Source organism: Glycine max, chromosome 7 (genome assembly GCF_000004515.6).
Source record: "Glycine max cultivar Williams 82 chromosome 7, Glycine_max_v4.0, whole genome shotgun sequence".
NCBI lineage: Eukaryota > Viridiplantae > Streptophyta > Magnoliopsida > Fabales > Fabaceae > Glycine > Glycine max.
The window spans coordinates 17,094,464-17,107,607 of NC_038243.2; the positions used below are offsets into that span (position 1 = coordinate 17,094,464).

At 30.4% G+C, this 13,144-nt stretch overlaps 2 protein-coding genes across 4 annotated transcripts; both read right to left on the reverse strand.

Moving 5' to 3' along the window:
* Positions 1 to 1,556: 1,556 nt before the first annotated feature.
* Positions 1,557 to 3,877, reverse strand: LOC100818649 (uncharacterized). Of its 3 annotated transcripts, none has more exons than XM_006583561.4 (2): positions 3,223 to 3,877; positions 1,557 to 1,830 (listed from the first exon to the last, which is right to left on the reverse strand). In XM_006583561.4, the coding sequence occupies exon 1, from the start codon at positions 3,604 to 3,606 to the stop codon at positions 3,256 to 3,258; it is 351 nt and encodes a 116-aa protein (XP_006583624.1). In that variant the 5' UTR covers positions 3,607 to 3,877; the 3' UTR covers positions 1,557 to 1,830; positions 3,223 to 3,255. The 3 variants fall into 3 exon arrangements, with proteins under 3 accessions (XP_006583624.1, XP_006583623.1, XP_003529139.1); XM_006583560.4 differs by having other exon boundaries at positions 1,557 to 1,852; positions 3,223 to 3,876; XM_003529091.5 differs by having other exon boundaries at positions 1,557 to 1,847; positions 3,223 to 3,872.
* A 2,078-nt stretch (positions 3,878 to 5,955) lies between these two features.
* LOC100819182 (probable anion transporter 3, chloroplastic) lies at positions 5,956 to 10,351 on the reverse strand. Its single transcript, XM_003529092.5, has 8 exons — positions 9,536 to 10,351; positions 8,786 to 9,012; positions 8,032 to 8,380; positions 7,895 to 7,939; positions 6,997 to 7,143; positions 6,532 to 6,669; positions 6,375 to 6,408; positions 5,956 to 6,266 (listed from the first exon to the last, which is right to left on the reverse strand). The coding sequence occupies exons 1-8, from the start codon at positions 9,938 to 9,940 to the stop codon at positions 6,097 to 6,099; spliced, it is 1,515 nt and encodes a 504-aa protein (XP_003529140.1). The 5' UTR covers positions 9,941 to 10,351; the 3' UTR covers positions 5,956 to 6,096.
* Positions 10,352 to 13,144: the final 2,793 nt, after the last annotated feature.

Genomic DNA, 13,144 nt, shown 5'->3' on the forward strand with positions numbered 1-13,144 from the left:
GAGAACACATTTCTATTTATTTTTTTTAAAAAAAGAAGATATAACACACTTCTAATTAAAGAGAAAGAAATTGCTAAGTTTTTTTTTTTACCAAAACATTAATGCAGAGTATACATTAATTTTAATGATTATTAAAAAATCTAATTGACTATCTTTACTGACATTTGTCATTTTAACCCTATAAAAATTTAGATTCTAAAACTCAAAAATATAAGGATTAAATTTTTTGACGTTTGATAGTTTTAAGGACTAGAAAAATATTTTGTAGTTTCGAATATTAAACTGACTAATACTTTCAAGTTTGAATTTAATAAAAAATTTACGCCTGAAGTAAAATGGTCTAACTAACCTAATTTGGTATCAATTAAGTTAATGAAGCTAAAATACATTTTTAATCTTATTATGCTTTCAATTTTATTTAGTTTGATTTCTTATTTTTAAAATATTAAATTTTGTCCTTTATGATTTTTTAAGTGAGTCAACATGATTCTTGTGAATCAATAATTGTTTTCATTTTTAAAACACAATATTATATCTTTTTTCTTTTACTGATTCGAGAAAAAAAACTTGTCTCATTAGAGTCAAATATTATGAAAATTATGAGAAAAGTAAAAATCATTGCTAGAAAATTGAAAAATTCATTATTAAAGTCTTTTCTAATTGAGTGACTCATTTTTCATGTAATCTTCATCATATTTGTGACCTTTTTTCTTCAAATATTAATTGGATACCATAATTTGTATGTAAACCAATCTACTAATAGGATAAATTTCATGTCTTAAATTAATAAAAAAAAATCGAATTGTATAAAAAATGATCATTATTTCCGAATAATCACTTTAACTCACTTTAAAAACATAAAGATTTATTTTGACTTTTAAAAAAGATAAAGGGTCAAATGGAATATAATAAAGAACATCATATTTAAAAGTATATTTTAGTCAACTGAAAATTATGAAAATGTGAATAGGAATTTATTTGGACATGCAAAAGTGATTTTAAGACTTATATAGAAGTGAAGTATTTATCGTCTATGGCAATAATTAATTTCTATCAAAGAATCTGATTGGTCACTTCTAATTTAATTTATCCTCTCAATTGAATTGAAACTTTACTTAAAGATTCAAACCTAGCTTCAGTCAAATCAACATTTTTATAAATTTCTTTGATGCCTCTCCCTTCTTGGATGTTAGGCATTCTTTTTGTGCCATTGCCATCATTTCAAGGAACAGTGGAAAAATGGTTTTTTTTACAGTAAAAAAATGTTTAAAGATTGGAATGGTTATATACATGCTAAATCAATTTTCATATAATTACCAATTCAAAACAGTGAAAAAAAGGTGTTGGCATTCTACGGCTTTTTTTACAAAAAAAAATGTTGAAACATTCAATAGATTGGAGGGTTATACATTCTAAATCAAATTTCATATACTTATTAGATGTTCTCAAGACATTTTAACATCCTTGCTTGCTTAGTTATCTATTTCATATGAATTTGCCAATAAACAAGTTTGCTAACTACATCTATAAGCAAAATTTGCAGGGAAACTCCAAAATTTTGGTAGGTTATTGAATTGAGATGTAATTATTGCTAGCAAACAGCAACAAATGTTTCAACTTTCACTATACACATAGACCATGCAAATACCATGGCATGTCACAAGACCACATGTGGTATCCCAGATCAGTGAAGTAGTCTACCTGATTGGTGTCATGCACACTTCATATCGTACTATTGAATTTTTAACATAGCACAGCCTTCTCCAAGATTGGCAAGCCAATCAATCACAAAGAACCATCATCCCCACTGATGAGCTTCAACAAATGCATCTGCACTTGAAAATTTCCTGTACTGGTGTTGGTCAGAAACATTTCAAATTTCAAAATCATAACATAAATTAGAGAACCAACATACATAATGTCCATATAACATTCTAGGACTCAATAGTCAGTTGGTAATCTGTTATAGTTAAGAAAGCATCTATGATAAGCTTCTTGCTTGCTAAATATTTGCCCTACACTCATTCAGGTAGTAATCGAACGAATTACAATTTCAGAATTCAATTTCTTTTTCCAACTCTCTCTGGATACTCAAACTCTAATACACACAATAATAAGCAAATAAAAGTCATCAGTGCAAAATATCTCTTCAATCTCTGCATACTAGTAAGGGAAATTCAAAATCATGGGAAGAACACCAAAGAGAGGCCTTAAAACAATCCCTAACCCAAAAGTTATTTAAAGGTAATAAATCTATTTAATAGATGATCAAATGACAATTCAGTAGCTCTAACAGTTGTTTTATCTAATTGGATATAGAAGTTCTCAATATGAAGTGTAACAAGACAAATTGTTTGTCTTCTGCAATGCCATTCAAAATGAGGGTTCTTTCAAATCTTGCAAGGTCATTACAAAACTATACCAGAAAGATAATACTTCAGGTTTCATTGATAAAAGCATACTTAAGCAGAAGAAAATGCACTAAGGGACTTTCGCATTTATCCAAACCTTCATAGAAAGAGAGATATAAAGCTGAAAATTACACCCTTCTGAACCTCTTGTGGAAAGAATTTTCATAGGAAAATACCATCAGTAATGTAGAAACTAAGTTATGTAAAATCTTAGCACATCATTCATGTGCAATCTTTTCAAGGTTATGATGGTCGCCACTATCCAATAGAATAAGCTTCTAGTATCTTGTGGAATTATCTAGAGTAGATTCTTTGATTAAATCATGTTGCACTGTTGAGCAATGGATTCTCATAAACTTCTAATTGAAATATGTAATTGTGAATATCAACTAATGCTGCTTCTAAGTTTTTACACAGCATTGTGTCTACTTAGGAAATGCTATTGCCTTTGATTTTCAGAAAATGCAGGCGTTATCAACACAATTTCAACATCCAGGTATCTAAACCAAAGTCGTTTAATCCAGCAAATTGCACCATTACACTCGCACAAGTGGTGTTCATCCAGTTAATGAAATCATCCATATATTTCAGAAAATTCAGCAAATAAATTTCAGCAAAATCATCCATATAGACAATGAAGTTAATGAAAAAAACAATGATATCCACTCTGTACAGAGAGAGAAAGAGAGAGAGAGAGAGAGAGAGAGAGTAAATACTGACATTTTACACTCTCATCTAATGACAAACTGTCATGTATGCTAAGATTGTTAGACTATTAAAATAACTACCAAAGGTTCATATGCAAACTCACCTCAAACAAAAGGGACCAATCCAAACATGGAAATCAGAACACTTGCAGCACAGGTCTTTTCCCAAGCCTCTTGATCTCTCTATCCATTTTCCCGGTAAGCATCAACCCAAACATCTTGAAATCACACAAGAGTGACCAAAAGGGGTGTCCAAAAGTGGCTGGAACATTCCCTTCCACAAAAAAGTGACTGTACCAGGCGCATCCATACCCAGAAAGGGGCACAAAGAACAAAAACCACCAGCTGAAGAAAACTGAAAAGAACAAAAACAAAATGCTGAAGAGCGTTCCCACAAAGTGCCACCTCCTCGTGGAAGGCATCGAATGCTGGTTCACGTAGAAGGCCCAGAACTCCTCCAAGCTCCTGAAATTCATGGCTTTCAGCATAGGCAAAAAAAAAATCAGATTTTGATGAGAACCCACTTGGGGAAAGAGGTGAAAATATATGGCGGTGTGAGTTTGAAGGGATTGGGGTGAAAGAGATGATTCCTGAAAGTGAGGATTTTTGGAAGCAAAGTATTGATGATGGTGTGTTGGGGATAGTGGGGACCACAGAAGGAAGAGGTCAGAGATTGTGTTGTGTTGGGAATTGTGATGTTGTTGAGGAGAGTAAGGAAGGGAAGGGATTGGTTTTGTAGCTTGATGAGCTTTTGTTGTTGGACTAGTTGTTGGTATGTTTGATTGTGTTGGAGGGGACAGATTCAGTGTACTTGATAATCACACACATTCATGTAGTTGATGCTTTATAATTGTTTGATGAAGATTGAATGGTTCAGATTTTAAATCTGATTTTTTATATAAAAGTAAACTATGATCATCTGATCTTTATCCAGTGGCTACAATTTGATTGCTGTGTGAATGCGCTTGTGTCGAATGCAGGCAGTTTGGGTATACATCAACGTCAAGCTTGTCCTCATCTTTTTCAGTTTACCGTTTCACCCTCCTTTGTTTCATTTTTTTATTTCTCTTTTGTATGATTTGGGCATTTTTAATTAAAGAGGTATTTTTTCTTTCCTTTTTTTAGATGGGTTGTTTTTGAATAATTTATCGAAAGAGACTGATATCACTTAGAAGTCCTAATATTTATTATGACTTTACTTATTTTTTAACTAAAATTATAAATAATTTTATCACTTTGTAGCTTTTTTTTACAACTTTTGAAATCACAACTTTTTTTTATTTTTTTTTTGGTATTACAACTTCAGAGTTCTAATACCATATTATTTTTTATTTTTTATAGTTATTACAACATATTAAAAGGTTTTAATTATTTTTTACACAATTTTTTTTATTTCTTTTAATTCATCTCATTATGTATATCAGTAATGACATGCCTTTTTATGTTTGTCGTCGTTTCATAAGTCGGGCATAAAATGTGGATCAAAGCCATTTGTTTTCACTTCGAAGGGAATTAAAGCAATGCGGAAAACTTCAAAAATATTTTCCAACTTCTATACATGATCAACAAAATCATCATAATTTAAATTACAAGAAGCACACGTTGTAATCGCATGCAAACAAGGGATTCAAAGTGTTTAAAATTATTCACAATCACACGATTATTCATTCAATTTGACAGTGCATGTAATTACTTGTTAACCAAGCCACATATTTAAAATTACTAAAAGATTATCTAAATTTTAAATAAACAAAAATATTTAAATAAAATAATATTAAAAGATATAATATATTTTAAATAATAAAATATTAAAAACTATATAACATATTAAATAAAACCATAAAAAATATACAACATTAAATAAAATTAATAACAAGTAAAATTAAAATTATTTATTTAATAATTAAATAAATACTTTTTTATAATTTAAAAAAATTGAAAACAAAAAAAAAGAAGTTTGCGTAAAAAAAATTAAAACCTTTTAATATGTTGTAATAATTAAAAAAAAACGGTATCACAACTTTTAAGTTGTAATAAAAAAAATCTTTTATGACTTTAAAATTGTAAAAGCAAAAAAAAAAAAAAGTTATGAGTCGTATAAAATAATTTACACTAAAATCGTAAAAAAATCCTTTAGTACTCTAACTCAGAAGTTACAACTTAACCGCTTTTGATAAATAATTCAAAAATAACTCCTATGGAAAAAACGAAGAAAAACATACCCTTTTGGGTAAAAAAGCCGAATGATTTGCTTGTTGTTTTTGAAAAAATTGTGGGGAATAGTTCACGTTGTTTTTTTTTGGTACAGATATTCGCGTTGGTTAGAATAGTTAATAGCCATTTTATTAAAATAAGTATAATTAGTTATTTGTAAAAAAATATTAACGATTTAAAGAAAAATGTAGTTTTTCTTTTGGAGTGAAGAATTGTTTAGCTGTCATTTCATATGAAATGAAAGTGTTAACTTTGCAGTGGTTTGCTTACACTACAGTGTTATATGACTCTGATAGTAGTGTTAACCTAACCGACACTACTTTTGGATGGATGTAGTATTAGATAGGTCAATGTTATTTTTTAATAATTTAAAGAAGTATGTTGAGAAAGTGTTAAATTTCAAGAGATCAATATGCTAAATAAAATTGATTTTTAAAAAAATTGAGAACATTTATTTGAAATAAATCGAGAATAAACTTATATAATCTTTAGACAATGATACTTAAATAAACTTATATACGCTCATACATTATTCGGATGGTTTCATGTGGCTTTAATAACAGAATTATTCTACTATAGTATTTGATTATATACATCACAGGCTTAAATTATTGCAATTTCCGTTTATGCAAGAAACAAGAAGAAAAAATAGTTTTTCATTCATTTCTTGTATAAGACAACTAATTTAAAATTCATAATTTCCCTTGCTTTTGATAGCGCCTTTATGAAACGCAAGGTTTGAGGAATTTTTCGAAGGGAAAAGATCACAAAATTTGCTCGCTTGTAGCAAAAAGATTCCAAAAAATGGTTGTCACAAAATACAGACAAGCTGTTATAGTCAAGAATGCCTGAAATGATCCCAGCCACTGTACAAAATAACCAGTTCCAATTGTGCTTATGATAGCTGCTATAGTTCCAGCACAATTTGAGATTCCTGCAATAGTTTTGATATTGTTAAATAAATAAAGAACCATTACGAGAAAAACAAAAGGCAATAGAGAAAAGAAAACATTCCCAACAACACATTTGCTCAGCTTCTTACCATGTAGAATTCCTGCATACTGAGGAGCAATATCCTGATCATGTAAAATGTCAAAAGGTGCGAGGTTAAGATCTTACTCATGTATTTGTAAGTTAATGTAAAATGTCTTAAATATACTGTTTTAAGGGTATGTTCAAATTTTGTGAGTTGAACTTACTTGAATGTTGAGCATAAAGCCAGCCTGGCTGAAAGAACTCAGGCTCAAGGCAATAGTCATGAGTGTAGCAGCAACAGCAGGTGTATTGGCATAATTCAAGCAGAGCAAGGTCACTGCCGGCCCGATGAATCCAATTGTCTGTAATTTGCCAAATACGAATCAATCAGATTGCGGTTGAAGATGAATGTTCTTGTACTTCACTTGCCTTACTAAAATCAACATGAATGATTTAATAGTTTCCACCCCTTAAAATGAATTCCTTCTGATACTGGTCTATAATTGCTTTGAAACATAAAATGCTATCTAGAGTTCTCACAATCTTAACAATGTTTCTTCTTTATGGCTAGTTAGTAGCCCTTCAATGGTTATGTGATCAAGCATTTCAGTTTATCCTTATATTTAAAACCGAAAAGGAGCTTATAAATATAATTACATCCTTCTGCATGGAAGGGCAGAAAAAGTTACCTGCATGAACTTCCGGACAAATATTGTAGGGTACCCTGCATTGATTAAGAAGTCTGATGCAACACCGGCTAGATAACCTGACATAGCCATTGTGGCCCACGGAACCGCGCTAAACCAAGCTGCTTGCTTCAAGTTAACATTATATACCTGCGAAAGAAGGAAAAAAAAAGTAATCATGATTGGAAGTTTCAGGCTTGTAGTATTATGAGAAAATAAATATCAATGAATTTTGCGTGGGTCCAACCCTCAGAAACAGGAATAAAGCACTTATTTAGCCTGAGGTGGTTAGAAAGGGTAGGGTATCACATTGTATAAAAATAATGGAGGAGAATAGTTGAGAGGAAAGTCTTTTGAGAGAAGCTGGTGAAGATCCTCAAAATTCTACAAGTTGGTAGCTATAAGCAGAGATTTTCCATATTCTTTTAATTAAAATACCAGGTTCCCATCATAGACAAAGTGGGTAAAAAAGGGAATACTAGTTCAGTTGTAACTTTTCAAATTTACTATCATCTTTTACAATGAATGCATCCCAACCACCTGAATTGACTATCATTTTTAAGAATAATTAAATTGAGAATGGTATATAAACATGATGTAAAAGCATGAAGAAACATTGAGATATTTACTTTGTAGGTAATCCCATTATATTTTTCCAAAAAAAAAAATTATAAAACTAACTTACATGTAAAGTGCACAAGTAAAGGAGTATCTACTCTGAATTTTAACGGTTTAAAACCACAAAGTACTTTATATAAAATCAAGGACGAATACAGTTTTACTTGTGTACTTTATGATCAAGCTCACTTTAGAAGAGTCTTATCCATACTTTTCAAACAACATAGAAACAAATAAATTATTCTCTATTATAAAATTAAGAGCAGATTAAGAAAGTAATTACGCTTTTGAAATAAACCGGCATCCATGACAGGAGAACAAAGTACCCCTGCAAAATTAAGAAATGCCAAGATTAGCATGCCTGAATTTGGATTCATGGTAGCAAATCCTACTCTTCACTCAAAAGCCAATAGAACTTACCCAGTTATTAGTTGCATTGGCAAATATTATAGCCCATGACGGTAATTTTGATAACAGAAGGCGTATGGGAGGAAACTTGTTACTTTTCTTTGGAGAACCAGTTTTCCCAGCTTGGATTAACCTTTGTTCTAATCTGCTGATAAAATTACTTTCCGTAGGATCATCTGTAACTCGATATGCCCATGTTATCACCCAGAGCAATCCAAGGGATGAAAATAAGATGAAAGGACCCGAAATTCCCATAGTGGACAGCATAATTGGTGTTAGCAACAAGCCTATGACATTGCCTAGATGAAATCCAGCCATTGACATTCCAAGTGCACTTGCCCTCTCATTAGTTGGAAACCACCTATTCACATATGAAGATTAGATCAGCTTTACAATAATTGTAGAGAACTAGCTTTACATCCACAACAATGAGATGCTTATAAGAGAAACCTATAATTAATAAACCATTGAATTCTTTTTTCAATATTGACAAGAAATGTCAAGCTTGACAACAAGATGGAGTTTCACCTTAGTAATCTATCTTAACCTTTAATGCAAACCTTAGTTATGCAGATTATCTGCATGAAACTCAAATTCTTATTAGAAAACAATGCCAAAAGCACCTACGGAATTGCATCTAAGTTTTTTCCTTTATATTGATCACCTAAAACAGGATTGATATCCTTGAATGTTTAATACTTGATCTACCAAGTCTTGACCAGAGATAGCTAAATATTTGTGTCCAAGAGGATTCTAGAGGCATCACCTTGATAAGAGAGTGCTCATAGATGGAAAGGCCACTCCTTCAGCTAATCCAAAGAAAGCACGAATGGCCAACAAGCTCACTGTGGAGTGGTTGGCTGCCAAAGGTGTGAGAATAGTTGCCAAAGACCACATAAATACACCACAGGCCAACACCCTCTTCCCTCCATATCTATCTACCAAAGCTCCTCCAATCACTGAAGAGAATATGTAACCCCACAGGAATGATGACTGAAATTGCATGAAGTATATAGGCTTTATGTTAGCCAGTGGCTCCACCACAAACAAATGGAAACATAACAAACTGGTTTGATTTTAAAACAAACTTTAAATCATTTAATTTTATGTGTGTTTCTGAAACAAAATTTAAATTTGTGTCATTGTTAATTAAAACTAACAAACTTGTCTATTTTCATTAGTCTTGATGAATTTTCATCAATTATATGTTCTTATATAAAAGTCCAGAGACAGAACTACAATTGATAGGAAAATTTGCAGAGAACATCAAAACAGGACAAAAATAAAAACAGTTGTCCTTTTTAATTCTGGGATGTATGTTTGAGACATGTGTAATGTGTATACCAAAAAGATAAAAAGTAAACAAGAGACAGAAATAATATCATTTTTTTTATTTTCAAATAATATACCAAAAAAAAACTTTTTTCCATGTGTGTGTGTGTGAGAGAGAGAGAGATGAATTTATTATTCGTGGTCAGAAATGTTGCTACGTTTGTATTATAGCCATTTGGGGTACCTGAACAATGCCAAGAAAAGAATTGGACCAGCCATGTTTGGCAGCAAGAGGAACAATAGCCACAGACATAACCACACGATCAGCATTACACAGACACATAACACATGCAATCAAAGACACCACCTTCAACCTCTCTGGGATGCTAACACCTGCACCTTCTTTTCTGCCACCCAAAAACATTCCACCATCTATGCCATCTGCAGTGCACCTCACACCCCATTGTATCTTTCTCTTTCTCTGCCACTTCCCTTCTATACTTTTCCATTGCAATTTTATTGGTGAGATTTTGGACTCAAATCTTAAATGGGATTTCCTCAAATTGACCAAACTCAAATCGGGTGCCAAAGATGAAGACCTCCTGGAGGAAAAACGCAAGAGGGGTGGTGCTGAATACAAAGAAGCCATTGTAGGGAAAATAAAGTGTCACAAACTGATCATCAATGGGTTGTGGCATGGAAAATTGTGAAAGGAGTTGTGTTAAGCAACATGGTTGGAACTTGGAAACGTTGTACGTATCAACAAAGGGTGAGTTTGGTGGGAAAGAATGCGTTGAATAAGCAACCCGCAAGAATTGAAGGTTAGGAAAGATTAAACAAAGAAGGATTTTGGGGGTTGGTGAGAAAATTGAAAGAGGCACTATATATTAAAAATTGGAATTGCATGAGTCAATACTAAATATTAAAATCAGCGCGTGAACTTATGGGAATTAGATTAAATCGACAATCATATATTAAACTTTGTAATAAACTTAACTTATATACGAAAGAGTAGCCTTTTAAGTTCTTACTAGACATGGAAATTCGGTGCATTTGAGTTACGTGTGAAGGGGTATTGAGCCATTTAATTTAAAGCTCACTGCTAAGGTTAACGCATTGCGTGGCACCATGTGTGGGAGTGAGCACGTGCCATCAAGCGCCAACCTCTCCCCGTCACGATTTGTAGATTCTTTCTATTACCATACCAGTGAAAAATACAATTTACAATATACGTGTTAACTATATAATTATAATATTATAATTTTTCTTTCTAGTTCACATATTCAATGATTTCATATACATGGGTCTTGAGACAATATTTTAATTTCTTTCAATGAACATCTTTCGGAGTTTACACATTCAACAGGTTGGTAATTAAGATACACTTATATTTTTTTTCTAAAATTGCATTTCTTTGAATTTCTTAAAATCACATTTTTTGTCTCTTTGAACTGTCCCTGCTGTAAAATTAAACGTATAATATCGTTGTATACATTTAATGGTAACCGTGTAAAACTTATTAAATAATAATCAAAACTAATATGATTGAAATATATATTATATTTTATAAAATAACACAGTCTATTTAACTTCGATGATATGCATGGTTGTTCGTGTTTTAAAATTTAATAAACAATGAAATATATATTGAATTTTGTTGAGGTTAATGTTGTTAAATATGTTGTTAGTATATTATTTACAAAAAGATTAGACTATGAAGAAAAAATCTAAAACTACGAAGATATTAAAATACATTCATGCTAAATACATTGAAGAACAATTACAAAACTAATTTGATGCATCAGCTTAGCAATGCCATGTAATAAATTATTTAATAAAAATATGAGAACAAATTAAAGTATTTTAAAAAAAAATAGAAAACTCAATTAAACCCAAAAAATAGAAAATAAATAAATAAATATATTTAATCTTATGTTTATATATAATTATTTTTTAAAAAATGTATAAATGATGATAAAGATAAACATGACAATGGGGCATTACGAGATTGTATGTTATTTCTTATTGTTCGTCTCCATCCCTTTCCCTCTTTGATTCTAGACGACAATAATAAACAAACATAAAAGAGAGAAAATGAATATTAATAACAATAATAGTTACTATAGATACTTACACAATATAATTGTATATGTGAAAAACTTATTTAATGAGAACCAAAACTAATATGATTGAAATATATAATATATTTTATAAAATAGCATTGTTTATATTCATAGTTATTTATGTTTAAAAAAATTATAAACAATGAGATACATATTTAATTTTATTGAGGTTATTGTTCTTAGATATGTTGTTAGCATATTATTTACAAAAAACTAAATTATGAAGTAAAAATCTAAAATTGCTAATATATTAAAATGCATTCATGATAAATATATTGAAGAACAATCGCAAAACTAATTTGGAGCATCAGTTTGGCAATGTCATGTGATAAATGATTTAATAAAAACATGAGAACAAATCAAAGTATTTTTTAAATTTTAGAAAACAAAATTAAACCCAAAGAATTTTAAAAAAGTATTTAATCTTATGTTTATATATAATTTTTTTCAATCGTATAAATGGTGGTGGTTATGATAAGCATGACAATGGAACACTACGAGATTGTAGGTTATTTCTCATTCTTGCTTCCCAATATTGTATTCATCCCCCGTCCCTTATACTCGACCACGATAAATTTTTGTATCCATCCACGACTTTGTATATATTTGTCCGGTCTTCATTCTAGCCAACTAAAAATGATTATTATCTTGTAACTATATTTTTACATATTTTTTCTCTAATTTTAAATGTAATTAAATTGAATGTCATAAAATTATAATCTTAGGTCATCTATATTATAATTAATTGTTACTCTAAACTTTAACAGACAATATAAATTTTTAGACTAAATAAAATATGAATTTTATAAAAGTACAATGAATCAACGCATAAGAAAGGATTGCATTCATCTTTATGCATGTTTTAGAATGACTTTTATATATTAAACATCAAAATAATTTAGAAAAAAATTGATTATGTTCACAAATATTTTTGGGAACTAAATGCCTTTACTAATAGATCATCATGAAACCACTTTACAATGATAAACCAATTATTCATGTTTTTAAAGGAAATTACTCATGTAATCTAAAAAAAATCATATTATAAATATTTCATATAAGATATGCTTCATATTACATGTTACATTATACTTTTGCATGGAAGCATTATCACTGACCGATGCAAAGATGCATATCTTTGCAATATAGTATTTCGTATCAAAAGTAAGTAATAAGGATATATGAATCCCAATAACACGTAAGGAAGAAGGCATATCCCGAAATTTGACTGCCAATTTGGGTACATGGAACCGTTGTTAGCTGTGTCAGATCAATTCCAATAATAGAGATGCATATTTGTGCATTATGGAGAAATCGATCTACAATAGAATACACAGAAGATCCCAAAATTTGACTGCCAATTTGGGTACATGAAACTGTTGGTAGATCGATTCTAAAATAGGTGAACATATGTACCAATAAATAAATTTAGAATACTCATAACTAAATGACCACATAGATGGGAGTATCATGAATGAAGTGGCAAACCGATCCTTGAACTCCAGAATTTCTTTCATGTCACTATTCACAAAAATTTGAGAACCATACATTGAATTCTAGATTGCTATTGGATAAGTGTCTATACAAAACCAAAAAAAGTTTATATTAGCTCAAAATCAAATGTATATTTACAAAAATGCACTTATAATGAAACAACAACTTTTTCCTTCTTTGATTTTAGCTAGAGAGCAACAACACCACATGACTAGAAACATGCCTATCAAAACAAT

Coding starts and splice junctions, on each gene's coding strand:
- LOC100818649 (XM_006583561.4), bottom strand. CDS start 3,606: ATGCTGAAAGCCATGAATTTCAGGAGCTTGGAGGAGTTCTGGGCCTTC.
- LOC100819182 (XM_003529092.5), bottom strand. CDS start 9,940: ATGGCTTCTTTGTATTCAGCACCACCCCTCTTGCGTTTTTCCTCCAGG. Junction 8,381..8,785: donor ATGAGCACTCTCTTATCAAG/GTGATGCCTCTA, acceptor ATATGTGAATAG/GTGGTTTCCAACTAATGAGA. Junction 6,670..6,996: donor TTGTCCGGAAGTTCATGCAG/GTAACTTTTTCT, acceptor GGCAAATTACAG/ACAATTGGATTCATCGGGCC.